Below are 25,562 nucleotides of genomic sequence, written 5' to 3' on the forward strand. Positions count from 1 at the left end.
GATGTCACGTTTTAATTTATTAATAACATTCATAACAAAAGGTTTTTCCTTAATGTGCTTAAAAAGGATAGTCATATAAATGTCACCCAATAAACAAGGATTAATATATTATCAGGAAAGATTTATTAAGTAGTATTTAATATAATGAAAAATATCTACATTTATGTATTCTGAAAAAATAATAAATCGCTACATCTTACCTAATCCAAACAAGCCCATAAGAAACTGGACGACCCCCGTAAAGAAACACAACAAAATGGCGTGTTCCGCCCCCAATCCTTTGACCGCTTGGAAAGTCAGCAGGGCGGAAATGGCGGTGGGGCCCATGGGAACATCCTTGCAGCTACCGAAAAATATATAAACTATCGCTCCCAGGAATGAACCGTAGAGACCGTATTGGGTTGGCAGTCCTGCTATACCACTAAAAAGAATTGAAATATGTTATTGGTTTATTAAAGCAATTTTTTCGTTACTTTATGAAATACTCGTATGATGAAATCTTAATTTAAACTATACAGTGTGGCCCAAATTGAGTGTACATACATGTATAGTCCATATGAACTCAATCCGAACAGCAGAAAAACTAAAACTCGGGTCATTAGCGGTATCTTCTTTGTAAAGCATAGGCGTGCCATAGAAGGATTGTAAAAAATATTTTAAAGATGTATTTGTACGTTATACTCACCAATTGTAGTGATTTTTAACTGTTATGTGAGTAAATTAGGCAATCTAATGGACTGTCAAAAGGTTTTGGTGCCTTTAAACATTGCCATGTTGTGCAAAAAATCGAAAAATGTTACATGTTTTAAGTCACAACAAAATAAAGCTCAAAATGGATTAAAAAACGTACAAACATTGCGTTGTGTTTTATTTTGCATTGTATGGTAAAAGTCAAATGCATCCCAGCCGTCGTTGTGACTATCAATTGAATTTTTAATTTTTGCCTAAGTAAAATTGATAGTTGTAAATGTCATATATTTTTGTTTACAAAATATATGATATTTGCGAATAAAAAATAAAATAAAATACATTTTCGTCTATTTGATAAGACCTTTTAAATGTCATAAAATATATAAAAATTAGATAAATTATTTGGCATAAATGGATTTTTTTTTAATTTTTTTTTAATCAAAATCATGTTTATCAGTCATTTTGGTAGAAAAAATAAAAGACCTTTTAAATAACATAATATATATATTGCTTTATTGTCAAAAAATTGTACAATTTGTAGACAAAGCCAAGTATAAATACAACAATACAAAAGTACAAAAATGTATAATGTATACAACATAACAAAATTGTATAAGGTCAAAATACATTGTAAAGATACAAAAAACAAAATTAAAAAAAAAATAATATACACTAAAATGTATATACTCTAAAGGTAAATAAAAAAGGAGTATATTATATAGAAACACAAACGAGTTCAATACAAAATAAAAAAGTGGCTGGAAATTTTAAATTTAGGTATGGTACATAATATGGTAGTAATCACAATTTCCTATTTTTTATTTATTTTATTTTATTCAAAATCGCTTCGCTTGTTTGAATCAAAATCAATTCCGTTTTGGATACAAATAAGAAGACAATTATTTGAAATCGTAAAGCAATAGACAGGAGCTTAAAACTGCATTTTTTTTCCCATTACTTGCTTGTTGGTCATTGGCTACTCCCAAATTTTGAATACAACATTTTTTTGGCCTAATAAGTCTACTTATGAAAATTACACAACTAAGCCATCTTATGCAGCACCAATTAACTATAAATACCGAGATAAATACATATAAAACATTACCATATTTAAGGGAGAACTTTTATTTATTATAAAAATTTTATAAAATTATTTGTTTGGGTATTTCGCCACTGAGTCTAAATTTTTGAATAAATAATTGATCTCAATTTTTTAAACAAAAATCTATTGTAAAGAAGAAAAACGAATTCCACACGTATTCAAGTGATTTAAGAACTGAAATCTTAAAACGATATTTCGTTTTTTTTTTAATAAAATTAAAGTTCAAAAATCCTTAAGTACAATAATTGACTTGAGGTATAATAAATTCGTTAATAATCTTTGTTTTTTAAGGTTTAGAATTTAAAAACCTCTGAGCTCAATTATTCTTCACAATAGTCCCTACCTATTTTTAATTCGTAAATTCCTATTGTCCGTATGTTAATCCTTAAAAAAACAAAGAAAATCTGACTAAGCTTTTTATGAATTTTCGACAATTAAATCAATTGTCGTTGGCAAGAAATACGCCCATAAAATATGAACAAATTAGATTAAAAATTAAAATTAAAAAATATTTAAAAATGTAATAAATTTAACTAACCTGATAAAATATATTCCCTGCAACTATTTCTTTATATATCGTCTTTTCTTAACAGAGAGCACAGTCAGCTTTATGGCAAATGACATAATAATTTTAATTTTAATAATATCAAATAAAGTAATAACGCATAATAAACATGCAAAAATAAAAGTCACTATCCGAATTTTCCGACCTTGAATCCGAATTTGGGTCTATAATAATGGGGTCAATTATGGGTAAAATACCATATTCATTCTCCTTTTTAATAACATTCTGGACACATTTCATCCATATATCACTGTTGTGGATTTCATCAATTATTGTCCTTATACTTCCTAGTACAAAAGTACTGTCAGTTGGAAATTAATTTCCTTTTCTCACCTTGTCCTTGACTGCAGCCCAAATCATCTCAATCGGATTAAATATGCAGTAATATGGAGGAAGGCGCAAAATTGTGCATGACCTTGTGCTTCGCAGAGTTTGTCGATAACATATTCCTTCTCAATTTTTTTTTTTTATAGCTTCTAATAACACCTTTTTAGTAGCCTTTTGAGGAATTTTCATGTTTTTAAGTTCCATAAATTTAACAATGTCGTCCTTCTTTGTGCTGTTGTTGGGCACTTTGTGGTATAATCTTGAATCAGTCCATCACGATGACTGAATTGTGAGATAGATTTGGCAGTAATTGTTCAGCAAACCATTTTCAAATAGACTGGCGGACATGTCTTCATGGTAGTCAGCTGAAGAGTCCTTTATATTTTTGGCCGATAATAGTAAAGCGTTCGAAATAAAACCCTTATTACCACCTGCGTGAAGTATGATGACCCGTTTACCGCGTGAACAAGGTCCATTTAGTGTGCACTTACTACTAGTATCCACCCAACCATATTTCACAACATCGTGTGTTTAAGTACCTTACCAAGTTTCATCAAGGTACACTATCTCCCTATTTAATTGGCGGTATTCCTTAATTTTCGTAAATATTCATGCCTCCATGCTACGATACGGGGAGATTCCATTATAAGCATTCTTTTGTCCAATTTTTTGTATTTAAAAACCACAATCTTGTAAAACATGATGTAAGGTGAGAAGAGATTTATATATATAATTAGGATAATCAATAAGTAATTTATTCTGAATCATGTCTAAGGTTGGAACTTTGTTTTGACTGTAAAATTGATATACAGTTCGGCGTATTACGTCTTTGTCGGTATCATCAACTTTTTTAAGCTTATTGGTCCTTTTTCCCGTCACAGAATGATCGATGACGTCTCCGGCTTTTGTCACTGTGTAGATGGTAATAATAATGTATATGGTACGGGCAAGTTTAGTCAGCTCACAAACTCTTTTTAAAATGTCGTTTTGTGAGGCCCCGCGCATTTCGTTTTTTAGGCAATTGAAAATATTTAATACAACTCTCTGGGTTTGAACATGTAAGTCTTTATTTAAAAATTCCGATTGCGCCAAGTCGAAATTAATTTTCAAATTGTCCATTTCATTTTCAGAAACATCAAAAGGTTTCTACAATGGCATTTTAAATTGTTAGATAAAAAGTTTTTAAAAACAGTGATAACAACAGTATTAACAACGACAAAAGCAACAACAAAAACAAAGACCACAACGGTAACAACAAATTAATTTATAAAATTACGACACGCGACCAACACACTCTTAAGACACCTGATTCTGAACCAGAAATAAAACATAAAACGCCACTGGCACCAGGCCCATGTAAAATTTCCGTCCACAATTCAAACCCCAAGCACCGGTAGTAATCTTTTGTGTTCGTCTTTTACACGTCATTGCTGGGGACTTAGCCTACCTCTCTCTGACAAAATTTCTCATTGAACGGGCCGGGGTACAGATGTAAATAGCTCCACGGAGCTATTTACATCTGTGGCCGGGGTTTAGGAATTTTCAGCGATCAGATGTCTTTAAATATACGAGGACCGCTCATTATATATTTTGCTATTTGCTTCAATGCGTGAATTTAGTATATTGACCGTACCCCAATTTGTAAGGTGTTCGAATTGATATCATCTACACTATGGGTATCTTGGAAACTGTAAGAGATAGAAAATTGGTTAAATGGGAAAAGTTGTTGGGCATTTAGTTACTAATTTAGTGCCGCTTTTAGAACGACTTTATCTTTTTCCGATTTTGAAATATTAGGAATAAATTAAAATTTTTCATTTTTGAAAAAGGGCTGTATTTTTTTAAATTTCTTTTGTAAAAACATTATTAGGACCACTTTTTAAGGACAACGCATATCTGAATTCAGTTTTTGTTTTCGACGTTATGATTCTGAAATTCCATCTTCAACTTCTTTTTTTCTTATGGCGGTTTTGTTTTTTTTTTCCTAAATTAAAAAGATCTTTTTTTTTCCTTTAAAATAATGTGCTAAGTTATACTTTTAGGTAATTTTTAAATAAAACAATTAACTACTTGTAACTATAATATTAAATGAAAGTATTCTAAATGACAACCATTCTTGTTAAAACATTTTTTACATTTCTTCTAATTACCTTGCGCAGGGTGTTTCTATTTATATAATTTAAGACATTTTAAACCCTGTCCTCCAGTTGTTCGAGAGTCGCAGGAGGTTCAAACTCGTAAACTTCATTTTTAACATATCTCCAAATTCGGAATTTAAGAATTTAAACAAAACTGACTAAATACAAACGAAAACAACTAGATACGAAAAAACTATTTAACACTAACAAGAACAAGAACAAAAAATTAACAAGATAAGAACTACTAAACAAAATAAAAAGTTAAATCAAATAAATAATATTTTGCAGAATTGTCAGTAAATGACGCTAAATCATTAAACAATAATAATTGTTTATAAGACAAATGGCCTCCGCATTCATGGCCAACTCCGCGAAAAATGAACTTTGTACCTTTTTGACATAAAAATGAAATATTTTCATAAAGTGAAAAAAAGATCTTTTTAACTTAGCGAAAAAACAAGCGGAATTTATTAGTTTATTATTTTCTTTCTTTTCTCTTTTCCTATTGTTTCTTATCCTTTATGTTTTCTTTATCTACTACAAAATTTTCTTTTATCTTCCTATTCACTTTAAATTTATCTCTTTCGTATTTAATTTTTTATAAATTTTTTTTTTCAAATAATTTTTGTTTCATAATCACTTTGTATTGATATTGTTTTTATTATTTTATTGTTAACTCAGCTACGTTATATATATAATAAAATCATTTTATTTAATTTTATTTTGTATATTTAGTTGGCAATTAATGAGTATAATTTATTAACAGTCTCATTTTCATTTATTTTTTTTATTACTTGGTAAATTATATAAACGGGTTTCTTTTTAATTTTACAATCTATTTGTAAAAAAAAAATCATTCTTCCTTTTCATCATCCTTTATGAAATTTGCAAACTAATTTTAACTTTTAATTTTAAATGTTTATAACTTTTATGCCAAATATTTTGTTGATATAATTTAACATAAATTGATTTTCGAAAATAATAAAAACTGCAGTTATTTTTCAGCTAAATTTTATTTTATGAATTTACTTGCATACAATTTTCAATTTCCTTAATAATATTGCTTATTGCTCCTTTTTATGATTTTATTCATTAAAATTAAAATATTTCTTAGAATTTTCCTATTTAATAAACCAGTTTATTCATCAAATTCATATGTTTATTAATAAAATTTATGCAGAATATTTCTCATTGGTAATTTATAGCCAACTTTACTAAAGTTTCTCAAAAAACCTTAGATTTTTAATAAAATAGATTAATTTTTATTGTTGTTTTATTTATTAAAATCTATATTACTTGTTCCTTTAAAAAAATGGTATTTATAGTATATAAATGTTAATGCCTATATATATATAATTTCTATATACAGAGATCAAACGGATTTTATTTTTATTCTTATATTCTTTGACATATAAAACTGATAATGAAAATATACTTTTTTTAATGATAGACTTATAAAAATGTTTTAAAAGCTTTAATTTAATCTATGAAACTGAAAATCTAGAATATCGGTAAGATTTAGTTGTATTAGCATAGCATATCAAGAGATTTTTATATATATTTTCCTCTCAATACAAAAAATTTAAAATAATCCAATGTGAAGCCCTTATTAGAAGAAAATGGTTGATGGTACTCAAGATTCTTTCTTTTAAATCTTGTAATGATAAATGAATTATTTTTTCCACTATGGTGGATAAAATAAGGTAAAACATCTAATATCTATTGATATTCCCTTAAGCAAATTAAAATTATCTGATAAAAAGGAAATATCAAATGTATGATGAAAAAAAAATTAAACAAAAAGCAAGTAGCAAAATTTAGTAGTCTAAGAAAGCAAAAAGAATGATATTGAAATACTTAAAATTTGATTTAATGAGTAATTATTAATATATCAGCCATTTTGATTTAATTGGCATTACACCAAATGTATGTATTGTTCCAACAAAAGTCGATTTCAAATATATTTTTTAGAACAATGGGAACTACATCTACAGTTAATAATTTTCCAATTTTATATTTTAAATCCAAAATGTAATTTTGTGATATATTTCTAGACTGAACGATGAGCGAATCACCACAACCACCAACAAACGAGGTACAAAATCTCAGCATTGACGGCGATAAGGCCGAAAATGGCAGACCTGCTACCCCGTTTTCAACATCTTTTAATGAACAATATAAAGCGTTCGCTAAATTTGGCGATCCAAAATCGGATGGCAAACAAATAACGTTGTCTAATAGTGATAAATGGATGAAACAGGTGATTAATAGTAATCACCTGTTTATTTCACGCTTATTTTAAGTAAAAAAAAAAACATAAAACTTGTAGGTCTCTTTTTATTTGTTTTAAAGTTACACGCCCATCGATATTATCTTTTTTTATAAAAGATAATACTAAAAATTAATGTGTGAAGTAAATAAAAAATGATTTTATTAAAAAAAAGGTTAATTGATAATATTTTCAAATTGTCCACCTCCTTATTGAATGCGCGCTTGTGCCCGTAGGCCAACAGATGACGTAGTTATCCGTGCTGAATACGGTCGAATAACTCTTCCCTTGTATTTGAAATTTGCGCGTAGACCAAATCTTTCATGTACCCCCATGACCAGGCAACAGGACCAATCCATCTTAGATAGTTGGCCGTATCCCATTTTCGGATAGTAATTCCGAAATCCGGTGGAGCCCCATCCATTTGGAACCACATGTGTAGACGAATATTCAGTAGGACATCCTCCAAAAGTCCTTGTAATTATTCCATAAGAAACTGAAGGTAACTGTCCGCATTAAACCTTGCAGAAAGCAGACCCGGACCAATCAATAAGTCATCGATTAAAGCAGCTCGTTAACAGCAAATTCGTGGTGAAAATTACAAGGACGTACAGCTTTTGGATTTTCTGATTCCCATCTGTGCAGGTCTCTCAGATTTGTAATACGACGCCTTATAAATATCACTTCATCTGTCTACAAATGTAAGTATTTAAACTATAAGTATTTTGGGGTGTAAGCTTACAGAAAATGTTCTTCCGTTTTATTCGTTAAAATCCTGTTTTGGTGCAATATATTTTTAATAGTCATAAACAATTTTTATTTAAAAAACTAATTTTCCTCTGGAATGTAATTGTTTATAATTAAAATAATTATTTGCTTGTGGGACGCCATTGACGCTGACCATGAACCATGGTACTTCATTTAAAATCGGAAAAGTAGATTTTTCATTTTTTAAAGATTTTATTCTTTATTATTTATTTAATCTTAATTTTATTCAGTAAGACTTAATGGCACGTATCGGGTAATCTATTTGAACTTATAACAAATTTCATATTTCAAAATGTATGCAGAATATTTCTTATTCGTATTTTATAACCAACTTTACTAAAGATTTTCAAAAAACCTTATATATTAATTTTTTGTATTTATATTTTTTTTTGTTGCTTTATTTATCTATAATACTTGTTTCTTTAAAAAAATTATTTATAGTATCTAAATACACACATAGGCGATCGCGATGGCGATAGCGATGCAAATCGTGATCGCTGGTGTAAGTGAACAGACATATTGCGATTGCGATCCAGTTTATACCAAAAGTGAAAAATGTGTAGTTTAGAGGAAGAGGCACTCATTTTTGCTATATTATTAGAGGAAGAAAATTGTACAAATGAAACAACAAAGTAAGAACATAACCTTATCTTTTATTTGTTTTTTTTTTTGAAGTAGTGCATATTTTATAACCGTTTAAAATAGACGCATAGTCACACGCTAAATAATATAATTTAATAACATAATTTAAATTATAGAAGAAAGAGAAGGGATATTTGGGTACATGATATAAATAAAAAGCGGAACGAAGAAGGAGAATTTCATAACCTATATCCTGAACTTCGTAAGGATGAAAATCGGTTCTATAGGTATTTCAGAATGAATTTTAATAGTTTTGATGAAATACTAGATTTTATTAGAAAAGATATTACTAAAGATCAAACTACATTTAGGGAACCTATTGGACCAACAGAACGGCTAGCAGTTACATTAAGGTAATTGAATGAGCATTTACATTTTATTCTTATTTTTATTAAAATGTTTTACAACAGCTAGATTACATAATACTAAAAAATACTTAATAATTAATCAGTCAATATTGTTCGTACAGAATTCCTCATACCAGGTTGTTGTAGAACTTTCTTCAGAGACTTCCTGAGCAGTACAACTGTTTGTCAAATATGAACGCTGTGAGGGGGAGTTTGGCATATTTGATACTTCCATGGAATTAAAAGAGGAACTATTGCCTGGTTGGTTTTGTCTTTGCATCCGGATTTCACTTAATTCTTGTTCCATTATTATTTTAGCAACTTTCTATTTGACCATTATCTGTCCTTTCGTCGACAACGTTTTTACACTTGCTGCGTACCCTTGAAATGTTATATCAATTTCATCTGTAATGTTAGTTTTCTGATTTGCAATGTGTCTCTCATCTAGGAATTTGATAACTTTATCAACAGATGAAGCTTGTGGGTTGGATGTCGAGTCTTCCATTGATTTTCTCTTTTTTTCTTGATTTCGTTTAAATGAATTTTTTGATATTTTTCGATGATTAGCTTCACTTCCTAGTATACTTTCACTTTGTAAATCTTCGTTTGTATCACTACGTTCTTCGCATTCTTCGCTTGCAAACTCATGAATTTCTGTTTCGTCAGTTACATTAGTATCAGTCTGAGCAAATTGTAAAAAACGTCTAAAAAACTTTCATCTGTTGCGCACAAGCCCAGATTTTGTAGCGGCAGATAGTTTTAGCAGCTTGTCCAGTTTTTGTCTTTTCGGTGCGGAGATATTTTGAGTAACAATCTCTTAGGTTTTTCTAGCGTTTTTTTAGATCGTTACCTAAATAAAAAAATATGTTTTAATAATACCTACAGAAAAAAAAGTTGCAGAAAACGGTGAATAGTTTATGATTACTGCGAAATCGTTGATGGTAATATGTGACACTTTTGTGGACCTCAATGTCCATTTTCAGGAGGAAAATACAACAGAATTACATTTGTTTTCTACTAGCGACATTTATTTCTTAGCAAAAGAAACTTTATTACTTTGAATAGAACATTCTATTTTTTATATTCATTATTTTAAAATATTTTAATTTTAGATTTTTGGCGACAGGCGATTCATATAAAACAATTGGTCATAGTTTTCGGATGGGATTCTCAACAGTTGCTTCAATTGTTGAAGAAATTTGGAAGAGATTGCAACCAATTTATATGCCAGAGCCTACAGCAGAAATATGGGAAAAATCAATTTTCGGTTATAAACATTTATGGCAATTTCCTAATTGTTTGGGTAGTATAGATGGAAGCATATAACTATTAAGTGTCCACAAAACAGTGGATCAAATTACTTTTCTTATTTAAAAAAGTTTTCAATTGTTCTAATGGCGATTGTTGATCCTGAATACAAATTTATTACCATAGATGTAGGTGGATATGGTAAAAACAGTGACGGAGGTATATTTCAAGTATCGGCTATGGGTAGAAAATTTGCAAATGGCACTTTTAATGTACCACCGAATAGATCTGTATCAGATGAAGATCATGATGACATTCCGTGTGTTTTAATAGGCGATGAAGCTTTTACATTAAGTACTTATTTAATGGGACCATTTCCATACAGACAATCCCGATTTGATCGAAATAAAGAAACATTTAATTATAGCTTGTGTAGAGCACGTCGGGTTGTCGAAAATGCATTTGGCATATTGGCAGACAAATGGAGACTGTTTTTTAGGTCATTAGAAGTTAAAGTAGATACAGCTAAAAAACTGGTCAAAGTAGCTTGCTTATTGCACAACCTTCTACGAGTTAAAAATATTGATCAACAGTTTGTATACTTACAAGAGAATAATGATAGACCCCGAGTTTTATTTAACAGCTTGCCGGTTGATGGAAAAAGAGCAGTAAATTTGGCTTTTGACATACGTGAGAAATTTATTACTTATTTTAGTACTTTATAATAATTTGATTAAACTTTTCATTACTTAACTAATTATATAATAAACAAAATGCTTACCTGTGTGTTTTAATACTATATTCTTTGCAATTTTGTCCCATATTTTGTTCTTTATACGCACATTTTTGTAATCTGGATGGGATAAATCAAATAAAACATGATACGTTTTTACATTTTCAATCAATAATTCCGTAAAATCAGTCAATTTATCTAACCTCAACGTGCGATTTGTTTTAGTAATATAACTTCTTCCATCATTCTCTGGGAAAAACCCTTTTTTGCTATAGTAAGAAAAACACTGTTTTTATTAAGAAAATAAGTCTAAAATTTTGTCTTTTACAGCTTACTTCCTTCTGTTGTCGCAGTTGAGGATCAAATTTCGTGTTTGTCTAGGAATTTTTTTTGACGAAGAAATTTACAACAAAAATCACATTTTTTTCTTACTTAATAATAACCACAGGAATTTTTTTAAGAAGGAAAATGTCAAAATTTTGCAATTATTGATTTATGGATTATTCTGAAGATTTTTTTAGTATTTTTTAAAGAAATAACTAAAATCCACTAGCTAAAAGCCCAGAACATTGAAATTTTATCCCAGGAGTGCCTGTGCGAAAAAAAACATTTGTCCCTTATTGGCACCCCAATATTTTAAATTTTTTAAAATCAACATTTTTTCAATTATTGATTTATGGCCATCTCTTTTCTGAAGAAATGATTGGAATTTATTCATTAAATGTCAAGACAATTGAATTTTCATTCCAGGAGTGCCTGTAAAAAATAAAATAATTTGTCCTTTATTGAAACAATAATATCTTGAGTTCTAGTAGTCAAGATTTTAAAATTATTGATTTATGGACTGCTCTGAAGGGTTTTTTAGTCTTTTCTGAAGAAACTGTTGAAATTCATTTACTAAAAGTCAAAAAATTGGATTTTTTGTTCCAGGAGTGCCTGTAAGAAAAAAAATAATTTGTTTCTTATTGGCCCGCCAATATCTTGAATTCTAGTAGTAAAAATTTCGTTATTATTGATTTATTGACTACTTTGAAGACTTTCCTAGTCTTTTCTATAAAAATAACTAAAATTTAATAACTAAAAGTCGGAAGAAAACGGACATTTTATTCCAGAAGGAAAAAATTTGTCTCTTATTGGCATCTTACTTATACCTTGAGTTCTAACAGCCAAAATTTTCCCGTTATTGATTTATGAACTACTTTAAAGGTTTTTTTATTCTTTTTTAAAGAAATGACTAGAATCCATTTATTAAGAGCCAAGAAAATTGCATTTTTATTCAAGGGGTGGCTGTAAAAGACAAAATAATTTGTTTCTGGTTAGTACCCTAGTTTCTTAGGGTTCTATTAATTTAATTTTGAGATGAACGAGTTATGGACTACTCTGAAGGCTTTTTTAGTTTTTGTTAAAGAACTTACTAAAATCCATTTTATAAAAGTCAAGTAATTGGAATTTTTATTTCAGGAGTGCCTGTAAAAACATAATAATTTGTCAACATTTATATGAGATAAAAGTATACTTATCTCATTCATTTATGAGCTAGATAGAGATAAACTTATGTGTCAAAAAGATATTGATCCATTTTAATATTCAAACGTTTTTTCATAAATAATAGAGTGTTTATGGGTAAAAAAATTGAATGGGTTTATAGAAAACGACAGTCAACTGATCAAAAATTACCAAGTCGCTATCACGAATTTTGTTCCAATCTTATCTTTTGGCTCATTGACAACATGCAGCAATATATGCCCTTCAGCGACACAATAAAGACTGCTTCTTCCTTCATTCTCTGGAAAAAAGTCCCTTTTTTGCCATAGTAAGAACACCCTATTTTTATTAATTAAACAAGTTTAAAGTTTTGGGTTTTTCAGCTTACTGCCCCTGTTTGTCCTTAAGCGACACAATAAAGAATATAATTATAATGTAATGCTTTAGTATCCATATGCTGATGTGCGAGATAAAGTTGAAATCCATAGCAGCAACAGAGAAACTGTTTCCTTCCTTAATGGAAGAAACTGAAAATTGTAAATTGTATTAATTTTTTGGGCCAGATTCAAAAGACTGGTTAAATTTATAAAAGTATTTAGTATCCTCAGTGTAGTTTTAGGATTCAGTATACTTAAAATGTAGTGTCTTGTATAAGATTTTTAGTTTTTAGTATAAGCATTTATCTTTGTTAATTTTCACCTAAACTCTCCTATTATGCACAATAACTAAATATGAGGCAAACAAATTAATAAATATTACATTCAGGATGTAAAGTGTGTTTTTTACAAGTAAAACTTGTGTCTTTTAAACGCATAAGTTATAGACCGCTAGATGATTTTTAATGTAAAAGTTAATTTTAAAAAAATATACTTCCACTTTTCTGACAACATAATTACTTTTTATCAAAAGAGATTGGTACGAAATATAGAGATGGGGGTTTTCACGAGTATATTATTATAATAATATATCATAATATATATTAATTAAAAAAAAAACAATAATAAAGGACATTGAATATGGCAGCCAAAATCCCCATTAATAATCACCACCAAGTAAAAATAAATCTCAATACCCAAAAAAAGGAAATACAATATATAAAATTTGAAGACAAACCAAAACATTTTACCCTTTTGTGTCAAACAGTAAATATTTAATGCCTTAATACACAGAATAAATGGGCCTAAGTAATTCGTACCACCTATTCTCTCATCACTTGTTATAAACACCCCACTGATGGCGCTAAAAACTAAACTTATTAAATTAAAATTTTTGGTTAAACTTATTTTACGTACTTAAATCTTATAGTTAAATTAAATATTATTTTGCTATCAACTATCTTCAATTTCTAGCTTAATAAAACTAAACCCAAAAATCCCGAATAATAAAGTTTTAAAAACAAATACATTTTAAGGCCGGACCTGTGCAACTTTTCACGATTGACTGGCTTCGACTGAGGTCAGGCATCTAACAAAATAGTACGTGGGCGCATTTAGTAAAATTTTACGAATCAAATTTATAAATTCTGAGAAAAATGCTTAAAACTTATTTTACGTACTTAAATCTTATAGTTAAATTAAATATTATTTTGCTATCAACTATCTTCAATTTCTAGCTTAATAAAACTAAACCCAAAAATCCCGAATAATAAAGTTTTAAATACAAATACATTTTAAGGCCGGACCTGTGCAACTTTTCACGATTGAGTGGCTGCGACTGAGGTCAGGCATCTAACAAAATAGTACGTGGGCGCATTTAGTAAAATTTTACGAATCAAATTTATAAATTCTGAGAAAAATGCTTAAAACATTTATTTATTTAATGGAATGATTAAATATCACTTAGAATATAACTTTATGACTCCATTTACATAAAATTTTCCGATTTAAACATGCATGTCATGGGACAATACAAGCAACACCGGCACACGGACTATTCGCGGCACATCAAAGATTCTAATAGATCTCTGAACTGAACTATATGTGTTAATGTATTCGTTTACGTTTGCTAAATCGGATCGCTATCGCTATCACCATCGCGATCGTGGTCGCGATCGCCTATGTGTGTTCTCCGCTTTATTCGTCAAAATCCTGTTTTAATGCAATATATTTTTAATAGTCATAAACAATTTTTATTTTAAAAACTAATTTTCCTTTGGAATGTCATTTCTTATAATTAAAATAATTATTTGCCTGTGGGACGCCATTGACGCTGACATTGATAAAATCGGAAAAGCAGGTTTTTCATTTTCTAAAGAATGTATTCTTTATTATTCATCTAATCTAAATTTTATTCAGTAAAACTTAATGGTATTGGATTGGGTAATCTCTTTTCATATTTGATTATTATTATCTGCATAATCACCCTTTCACAAGATATGCATTTTTTTTTGTTATATGAATAATAATAATAACTTAGATTAGTAGGTAAACCTACCTGTAAGCCAATCCTTGAGGAATGACCATAAGACCTACGGTAACTCCAGCTAAAAAATCCCCTAAAGCACAGGATTTGTCGTAGGTGGGTATCCATCCTAAGAATGGCAATTTCTTGTATAGAGTTTTCTTCGTAAAGGCACTGGATGCTTTTTTCTTCACCAAAGGGACTATTTCTTTTACTTTTTCAAAAGGGGTTGTTTTTTTGGCTGTTTCGTTAATTACTGAAATTAAAAAAATATTTTATCAAATATACTCTTTAAACAGTTAACAATAAACAGCAATATAAAGTAAAAAAGATTGCAATCTTATTAAAAACATGCTTTCGCTAAAATTTTCCACTCTATTTTTTCCGTCCTAAATATTATTAATATCAACAAAATTTATGATATTTAATAAATATAATAAATTACAGATAAATTGTCTCACAAGGAAATGGGAATTATCAAAAAAAAATTTTTTGCGATAAGTTGCCTGTATAGTAAATTTTACGTAAGTTATATTATAGGCTTAAATCCCCACTAAAAAATTTAAATATGATTAATCATACAGTAGTACCTGTTAGACTTAATGTGAGATTAATTTTCACTGATAATACCCTCTTAAAATAGATAAAACGTCTGCCGAAAAAAATATATTTGAACAGAGATTAGTGAAAAACGTACAATTTCTTAGAGATTTTCGAATATGTTTCAAAATTATGGCTAGAAAGATACGAGACAAAAGAATCGCGAAATAAATATTGAATTTTGTCACGTGATGCAAATTTCAGACATAAAGAGGACGATTATGATTCATTGATTTATTAGGTTTTTACTTAAGTGTGTAAATGTATGTACATACCTACTAAATTTATGTATTGCAGTTAACACAATTATTATTAGGAGTTACAGCTGTTATTTTTTTGAAGAATTATTATGCGGTAAAAAAATAAAATCGTTTCAAGAAACCAACCGTAATTGACAATTCACTAATATTACCTGCATGCGAAATTTAACTAAAATTAAGCTGATAGTTTAAAAGTTATGGTAAATAAACAATTAATTATTCTTAACTTTAACACCCTGTAACTTTGTTATCAATCATTTCTAAAAAAAATTTAATAATGAATGTCTATTTTTTAAAATTCTCTAACACGTGTTAAAATTAATGACGTTTAAACTGGACCACCCTGTATATAGAATATTCATCTCAGATTAATTCAGTGGCTACTTCGAGTCTACTATGGTCATAACTGAACAAGAATAATTAGATTTCGAGAAAATTCACGATTTAAATATTAAAAAAAATATATTTTTTTTAAACCTTATTTCGATTTTAATAAGCTTAACAATTGCAGAAAATGGTAGAATAAGGCTTATCCTCTATAGTAAGTATTAAAAAATTACTATGAAAACGATGTAGGATCAAAGTGGTATTTGCTCCTTTTCACGTAAAATATTATTTTAGGATTATTTAAAAATTGAATAATGAAATGTAGTAGAATAAAAAAAGTAAAGAAATTGGCAGAAAAATTGATCTGAATACTCTTTAAAGGCAAAAATAATTTACTTTTTCCCCATTTTTTAAATTTATAAAATATCTCATATTCAAAACCCAGAAAATTTTAATTAAAATGAAATTTTCGTCTATAGTAAGTAAAGATACGTAAAGATTAATTAAATATAATGTAAATTAAAATAAAAATAGTAAGAAAATCAATTTTCCATTTAAAACATTTGTCCACACGATTTACCTTTTCAAAAGCAAAAACACCTCAAAAACTTCACACCAGATAAAATTGAACACATAATCTGTAATTCAAAATAATCTACCATTATTTTCAAAGAGACTTAGATATATGACCAAAGGAAGAAAAAGTATACTCAAAGTCAAAGACTCACAAATCAAGCGTCTATTAAAAGGTTACGCGTTTCGCCGCATTAGGGCATCATCAGATCTCATGTAAATACAGAAACTACACACCGACTCTCACTAACATATTGACAGTATATGTCAATAATGGCATACGCTGTTGTAGATATATTATATTTTATATTTTTATTTATGTTAGTGAGAGTCAGTGTGAAGTTTTTGTATTTAGATGAGCTCTGATGATGCCCTAATGCGGCGAAACGCGTAACCTTTTATTAGACGCTTGATTTGTGAGACTTTGACTTTGAGTATACTTTCTCTTCCTTTGGACATATACACATCAAAATGGTCTAAGAAACACTTAGAAAAATAGTTTTTTTTGCCTTATAAATTTTTATATATTTATATTTTCATACGAAATAGATACTACCTTTAATATTAAGATACCAACGAAGTAAAATAAATATTTCGGTACAAAAAATCATGCCAGAACAGCGTCTTTTGCTACTTGCACATTTTGTCGAAATAACGCAGATTATAATTTTTAAATTCCAACGCAATATCGCATTTTCTGTGGTTCCAACTGAATAATTGCGATTTAGTTTTTATTCAATAAAAATGGAGAGACGACATTTAACTCGAGAGGAAATGCTAAGAGCAGTCGGAATGCTTGAGGCAGGAAGAAGTCAAAAAGACGTTGCAAGAGCTTTAAATACATCTATCAGTGTAATTAACCGTTTGTGGACAAGATATAGAGAGACAAATGATGTTAGTGAACGGCATTAAGGCCCGTCGCGAGTTACCACACCTGCCCAAGACCGTTTTATAACTTTGCAAGCTCAAAGAAATCCCACGGTAACAGCCTCTGTTTTGGTTCAGCAGCTCTCACGAGTGCATAACGTCGAGGTTTCAGGTCAAACTATTAGAAACCATTTGCATGAGAGAGGACTTCATGCCAGAAGACCCCTAAGGGTTCCTCGGTTAATTTTAGGAAATCGAGGTGCAAGATTAACGTGGTGCCAAGAACATGTTAATTGGAATCAAGAATGATGGGCCACAGTTCTTTTTACGGATAAGTCTCGATTTTCATTTTATCCTGATTCTGGTAGAATTCGTGTCTGGAGAGAGGAAGGAAATGAAAGTCGTTTGCGTCATACCTGAGAAGTAGTAAGGCAACGTGGTGGATTACTAATGTTTTGGGATGGCATTAGACTTGACGGAAAAACGAACCTCATTTTTGTGGAAAATACAATGCCTGGAATAAGTTATAGGGATAATATACTACTGCCTGTAATTGTTCCATATTTACGCGAAATGGGCCCAAATTCGTTGTTGCAACAAGATAATGCCCCACCACATCGAGCACGGCTTGTACGAATCGCTATTGAGGAAAATCAAATCAATCTTCTACCCTGGCCCTTTACCTCGCCGGACCTTAATCCAATTGAGCATGTTTGGGATTGATTAAAAAGGCAACTTCTTCAACGATTTGACTTTTTTCAAAGCACTCTGGAGCTTCGTCTTGCTGTGACACATGTTTGGGAGGAGTTGCCCCAAGAATTAATTAATAATTTAATTTTAAGTATGCCTAGGCGATGCCAAATGTGGACCATCTGGCTACTAGCTAAATTTGTATTTGGTAAATTTTTATTTTTATAATTTTTTTTAATAAACGGTAATAAATGGGATTTTGTTCTTTATTTTTATTTGGGCCCTAAATTATGAGTAAATTATAATCTCCAAAAAAAGTTAATAATTATATTGTTATTTTATTCGAATAATGTAAAAAAATTGCAATAATTAACTTTTTTCCAATCTTCTCAAAAATATTAACATATTTGTATGTGTTCCCTAGACCATTTTGATGTGTGTATTCTGTAGAAAGGGTAAGTATATATTAACCATGTCAAATTTAAAAATCAAGAAAAACGGATTTTTTTTTTATTTTTTGAATTTTTTCGTAATACATCTATTTTATTTTGCACCCACACTCATTACATAAGAACGATGAGTTGATTTATTGAATTTTTTTTAAACTATAATGTTTCAGTTGGATGAAATAAGCCAAAAGGGGAAAAAGTCATTTGTTTGCCTTTTCTGAAAAACTGTAAAATTTAGAAAAAAAATGCTTTAATATCTGTTTCAGATCAAATACCTACAAACATGTTGCAAAAATTTATAAAAAAAAAAGAAAATCAGGCTTTGATTTGTAAAAGTTGAATATAAAAATTGATCATAAATAAATAAATAATAATTTTCAGTAATGTTATCTCTTATTATGCAACTTATATATAGGTGATTTTTGGTACATTAACCTCTTTTGACGAGTTCTAGAAGGTGTACTACAAATAAATAGCTTTGAACATTGAAAATACCCTAATTACTGTTATGCGGTATTATATATTTTAGTTGTTGAAAGTAAATTCCGTTTTTCAATACTCAGCTATATGTTGCTGGTTATTATATAGGACAAGGTCATGGAACCCATAAATATTTATGCCTTTAATTTCACATTGTACTAATTTAAAGGTATTCCAGCGCTAGGGTAAATAAATTTGGGGGTATGATATCGCCTTGACGTACTTCGCTATTTATTTTGACCTTATTTGTCTTGAAATCCTCGTTGATTTTGATATGCATACTGACATTTATCCATATATTCTTAAATTTGTATAACCAGAATCTATTTTCGCATCGTGCCTTGTTTAGATGGATGCCCACGTCTCAATTTAATCAAACGCCTTATGAGAATCTTTAAAATTCCAGGTGGGGAAGTAGGTTGTATTCTGTTGTATTTTATTCCTTATAGACTGAAAGGTGGGCGAAGAACTGAACCCAGAACTGAACCCATTTCAAAACCTCGCTTCTTCCACTGCAAATGAACGAACAAAAGAAAAAAATTAAAAAAAAATAATCTTAAATTCAAAAACTTAAGTAAAATGAGACTCATCATCTATAATATTAAATAAAAATAGAGACATTAAAACAATTAAATTTTAAATATTTAATATGTGATAGAACTTTAAAATTAATGGAACGCAATTTTTTTGTTTTATTATCAATCCTAAAGCTAAAAATTATAAAAAGTCCAAATTTCTTCAGTTTTTCAAATTTCTATTTTTAAAGAATTACTTTTTTCACGATTTTTTTTTTTTTATTATTTATTTATATTTAGTATTTTATTATTTGTTTCTTTCTTTCTTTACGCATCTAGATTCATTAATAAACTTCATTTTACCAATTTTTCTTGGATTTAAATGGATAATATGCTGAAAAAAAGAAAAGTAGTTTTTAGCCCTTACTGGAAAAGTGTAATATTGGCAAGAAATCGAAATAATTATCCTTATATCCCTATTATTATTATTTTTATTATATCTGTCATGATGCGAGAATAGATTTTTGTTATACAAACCCATTGAAGAGTTTATACAAAAATGTCACTACGCATGTCAAAATCAACCAGAACCTAAAAACAAAGCGATACCATATCTCTAAAATTATTCACCTTAGCGCCGGAAAATATCTTTAAATACTACCAAACTAAAGGCATAAATCCTACTTATAGGCCAGTAAAACTATGGGTCCAACCCGGAACAAACAAGCCGAAATTGTCAGGATACCGTCTGTAGGTTGTCGACAATGTTTCCCAAGCAATCGCATGGGCCGTACTCGCCCAATAGGGCTTTAAAGTAAAAATAACGTGCTTTTTTATTTTTTTCAAAAATATCTAAAAAACTATTATCTTTTTTAAAAATCTACAAGAAAACAAAATTATTGCCAATAAAAATACCTACAAAATGGTTTTTTGTTTTTTAAAATCGGCCTAAAAACAAAAAAGTTATGGGCTTATAAAAATTGGGCCGATTGGGCTTGGATTCTATTAAACTGCTTTTGGTAAATTCGACTTTATTAACGCTGACGCAAATTAATTGGATGTTTTTTATAACAAAAATATGGTAGTTGTCATAAAAAACCAGTGTGGAAAATTGTATACAAATCACTAGGTATGATTTAATATTTTAGGTTAAACGCAAAAATAGGTAAATAATACTATGCTAAAATATGCTGGTACTTACTCGTTTAATAATAATCTCAAATAATATTTAAAAGAAAAAACAGAAACATACTATAAAACTAAAGTCTGTATGGCATGGAACCTAAATGACACTTTTTAAACAGTTAGGCTAGTTGTATTTATTATTAAATTTGATACCAAATACAGTAATCGTTTCATACAGTCATAAACAAAAAGTATACTTACTTTATTAAAACAAATTTTAATAAAAGGAAAAGAAATTATTCTGTACATTCATCATTTTCAACAAAACTGTCCAATGCAAATTGTACAGCTTGATGAACATTTAATTCCTACCTTTTTGCAGGTACACGTTTTGGAGCATACTGACTTGTATCCACAAAATAATAATTTTATAATAAAATCGGGAGCGATGTCCTTACTGTTTCTTTGTGGGTCTAAGTAACCCTCCTTTTCCACCCAACCCCACTCTCTTGGATCTAAATTATTTCCCAACCGTGACTGCACCTGAAGGTAAACCCTTTTAAGATATATTGAGCAGCTTCAGTTGTCGGGTGTAAAGAAGCTAGCTCAAAGTTACTACACAGTTTTTGGCGTGCAATTACCTGATTGTATTTTACATACCTAAATGAGTTTAAATTTTGGCTTCTCCTACTGCCATACCATTTTAGAATAAAATTTTCTCCTAATTTTAATAAAGTGGCAATATCACTGAATACCTCTTTAAATTGAAGTAAATCTTCGGAAAGTTTTTCATTTTTAGACAAAACAATTAAAGCACTTTTTTTGCCCTTTTTAAAGAATGCCGATGGGGTATCGCAACCCGACATTGCATGAACAAATAATATGTTTTTAACTATTGCAGGATCTAAATTCGATTTTAATGTATGTATATTTGTTATTTTGTCCATTTTGCCTGCAACACCTGGTCTAAAAAAATACAGATTTTGTGTTTTGCAATATTCAATGAGCAAGACAAATAAATCTGTGTCTTGTCCAACAGCAAAAATATTAGATTGACTTTGCTCGGCCTGTGTTGCTGCGGTCACGGCAATCATATAATCTGCATCTGATTCTGATTGTTTAAATCAAATGCCAGCTTCTAGTACAGTCAATCTGTAATTTTTTTTTTTAAACTATCCAAGTCGCTAATTTTTTGAGGGTCAATTCTATTTCCGAAGAAAAGCTTAAGTCCTCGGAATTGAGAGTCTCACCCCCCCCCCTTTTTTTGGGAAACTCAAAAAGTTTTTCAAATCGATTTTCCAGCTAAACAACGAGTCATACAGAAAAACTTATTGAACATAAAATGTAGAGCTTTTTGTGCTCTACAATTCATCTCATGGGCCCGAAGCTGTAGAACCAAAATTCGAAAAGTTAGAGGGCGCCAAAGTAACCAAAAATGACTTTTTTAATTTTTTCACTGAGAAACTATTTTTTTTTACTATCGCAAGGATTGCAAAAATGTAGAGGACAAAAATACCTACAAAATGCATGTCATGTTCAATAAGTTTTTCTGCATGACTCACTGTTTAGCCGCAAAATCGATTTGAAAAACTTTTTGAGTTTCCCAAAAAGGGGGGGGGGGGTTGACTCTCAATTCCGAGGACTTAAGCTTTTCTTCGGGAATACAATCGACCCTCAAAAAATTAGCGACTTGGATAGTTTTTAAAAGTTCTGGCCTTTTTTAATTACAGATTGACTGTACTATTCAGCAAATAGAAGTTTTAAATAATTTACAAGTTTTTCCTTATTTGACAATACAGCTAAGAAATTAGCCTGACTTGTGTTTACCGTATTTTCAGGATTAAACATAATTTCGTGTCCGATATTTTTAGATCCGCGCTGATGTTCAGTATATTTAATGTTTAGAGGATCACTAGAATATCCATCAAATAATAAAAACATAAGTTTTGCGCTAGTTGATCTAAATCAAAATTTATTTGAATATATAGCTATAAAATTTATAATTAAAAACAAAAACTATATTTTTATCAATATTTATAAAGCACCCACAGTGAGCAATTCTTTATTTCTTGATCAATTTGAGGATATGTTAGGTAACTTATCTGTCAACTATGACAATATTATTATAGTGGGCGACTTTAATATAAACCTCTTAAGTAACTTTACCTACCCCAACAAGCTTAGGCAGTTATTACAAATATTTCAATATACTCAGCACATTCAGGAACCTACTAGATTTGACTTTACACATCAGATACATAGCCTCATTGATTTTATAATCACAGGTCAAAATATTAATTGTACAAAATCTGGATCCCTGGCTATTTGTCAAAGTATTACGGATCACAATTTAATATATTCTCTTCTCAAGATATCAAAAAATCATAATAAGTTTAAAACTATTACTTTTAGAGATTACAATAGCATTAACATTGACACATTTATAAACCAAGGGAAGTTAATATCTTGGGATCGATTGTATAGGGCTAACGATGTAAATGAAAAAGTTTCCATTTTAAATTCCACATTAATACAAATATTAAATGAACATGCTTCCTTAAAAACTAAAAAAATTGTTGAAAAGTGTTACTTACCCTGGATAACAGATAATTTTAAAAAGTTAATAAAATTAAGAGATAATGCCCACAGAAAATTTTTAAGAACAAAATTAGATCAACATTTACAGTATTACAGACAGCTTCGAAACTTCACAAAACATGCAATTGCTAGGAAAAAAATTACATTTTTTAATACTTTTGCGAAGAGTAATGGAAGGGCATTTTGGAGTACAGCAAAAAAACTTCATTTACATCTAAAAATAATCAAATAGACATTCCGGAAACTCTTAATAACGCCACTCATATACATGATTTTTTTTTAGAAACAGATAATGAGCCTAATACAGTACCAAATCATCTCATTGACTTTTATAAAAACAACAAACTAATTACTCATATTAATTTAAAATTCAAATTAATTACCCATGAAAATTTGTTTAAAATTATTTCTAAAATAAAATCTAATACTGTTGGCGAGGACCTTTTATCAATAAGGGATATAAAATTGTGTCTACCCTTTTGTGCGGATGCTATTGTAAATGTTATTAATTCTTGTATATTAACTTCAACTTATCCAACAATCTGGAAAACTGCAAAAATTTTACCACTACCTAAAACTAACGATCCAAAAACCCTTAAAGATATAAGACCAATTAGTACACTTTCTGCTATGTCAAAAATATTTGAAAGGCATATCTTCTCACAAATTGAGTCCTTCATAGAACAGCAAAATATAGTCCCAACCTGCCAATCTGGTTTTAGAAAGAATTTTAGCACAACATCAGCACTAACTAATATCCTCAATGATATAAGAGAAAATCAAGAACAAACAAATAGTACTTGCATGACACTTTTAGATTTTAGTAAAGCTTTCGATACGGTACATCTTGAACTGTTATTAGCATAATTAAAGTATTATGGATTCTCTACAGATGCACTAAATTTGTTACAAAATATCTTAACCTTTAGGTATAGTTACGTAAGTACAAAAAAAGATTCTACAATAATAAAGTCGGATCTCAAACTTGTCAAAAAGGGATTACCTCAAGGATCCGTCCTTTCTCCTCTGTTATTTGCCATTTATGTAGCAGATGTGTACAGGAGTGTTAAATTTTGTAAATTCAATCAATTTACCGACGACACCCAACTTACTATACCTGTAGTGAAGAGTAATGTGATAGAAGCTAAAGAAAAACTTACTAATGACTTAGACCAATTATTCTCTTATTCAAAGAACCATAATTTAAAATTAAACGAAAATAAATCTAAAATTCTTGTAATAAACAACTTCGTGAACAAATTGAACAAATATTTCAGGTATCTTTAAATAATAATACTATACCAGTCGTTCAAAATGCAAAAAATTTGTGACACAGACCTATCTTTTCAGCAACACATAAATAGTAAACTTTCCACTGCATATTTAAGACTTAAAAATATTAATTATAATAAAAAGTATCTACCTCAAAAACAAAAATATTTTTTATGTAATTCTCTGGTTCTGTCCCTGTTTGACTATTGTGACGTTGTCTATGGTGACTCGCTATCATTGGTAACTAAAAGATCCATTCAAAAGATGCAAAACTGGTGTATAAGGTTATCATATAATATATCTTATAGAGAGCATATAACGCCCTATCTAAATGAATTTAAAATTTTAAATATGGCCAACAGACGAAAACAACATTTTTACTGTCTCATACACAGAGTAATAAGTACTGGCAAACCCCCCTACCTTTTAGAAAAATTTAAACCGCTTCCAAGAACTACTTTAGAGCTACAGCGTACCGCCAATGACCAAAGCTATATTGTACCCCACCATAGAACTTCATGCTATGAAAAAAGTTTTGCATACGCTGCTGTTAAAATGTGAAATAGCTTGACACAAGTCCTTAAGAATTCAAAATTTTTGTTTTTTAAAAATTCAATAAATAAGATCCTATTGGAGGAACAGACTAGGTTATAAGTTTTAAAAGTCACATAAATAAATTTAAGTACTTAAATAAGATCAATATTATAATAATTTCGATGTTGAGATTTTTTATTTTTATTTGATTTTTAATTTTTTTATTTCATATTGTTTCTAATATTCTGCCACGCCCTGACTTATCCCTAAAATCTAACTGTCATCAAGACTCGTTTTCCTTCTGCGCGCTCCCATTCTCTTACTTTTAATTTGTCTTTTTGTTTTTTGTTTTCTTGTGTTTTTTTTTTTGGGAATTATTATATTAAGTAGTTTTTTATTTATTTCTCTTTGCATACTTTATATGTACTATTTTTTTAATTTATTTTTTGTATTTATTATAGTAGCTATTTATTAAGTTAAGGGTCCTTTCGCAGGCGTCCGCTCAGCGGTCACTGTTACCGGTTTTGTAATCGTGAATTGGTCCTTTTTGTCAACTGT

At 29.4% G+C, this 25,562-nt stretch overlaps 1 protein-coding gene across 2 annotated transcripts in view; it reads right to left on the reverse strand.

The window, feature by feature from the left end:
- Positions 1–25,562, reverse strand: part of LOC126744015 (sodium-independent sulfate anion transporter-like) — a 118,234-nt gene that overhangs the window by 35,743 nt on the left and 56,929 nt on the right. For both annotated transcript variants that reach the window (XM_050451329.1, XM_050451336.1), the window contains 2 exons: positions 14,748–14,970; positions 201–421 (listed from right to left, as the gene is read on the reverse strand). In XM_050451329.1, coding sequence (XP_050307286.1) covers positions 201–421; positions 14,748–14,970 — 444 coding nt within the window. The remainder of the gene's footprint in view (positions 1–200; positions 422–14,747; positions 14,971–25,562) is intronic.

The sequence above is a fragment of the Anthonomus grandis genome, chromosome 1 (assembly GCF_022605725.1).
Source record: "Anthonomus grandis grandis chromosome 1, icAntGran1.3, whole genome shotgun sequence".
Taxonomy (NCBI): domain Eukaryota; kingdom Metazoa; phylum Arthropoda; class Insecta; order Coleoptera; family Curculionidae; genus Anthonomus; species Anthonomus grandis.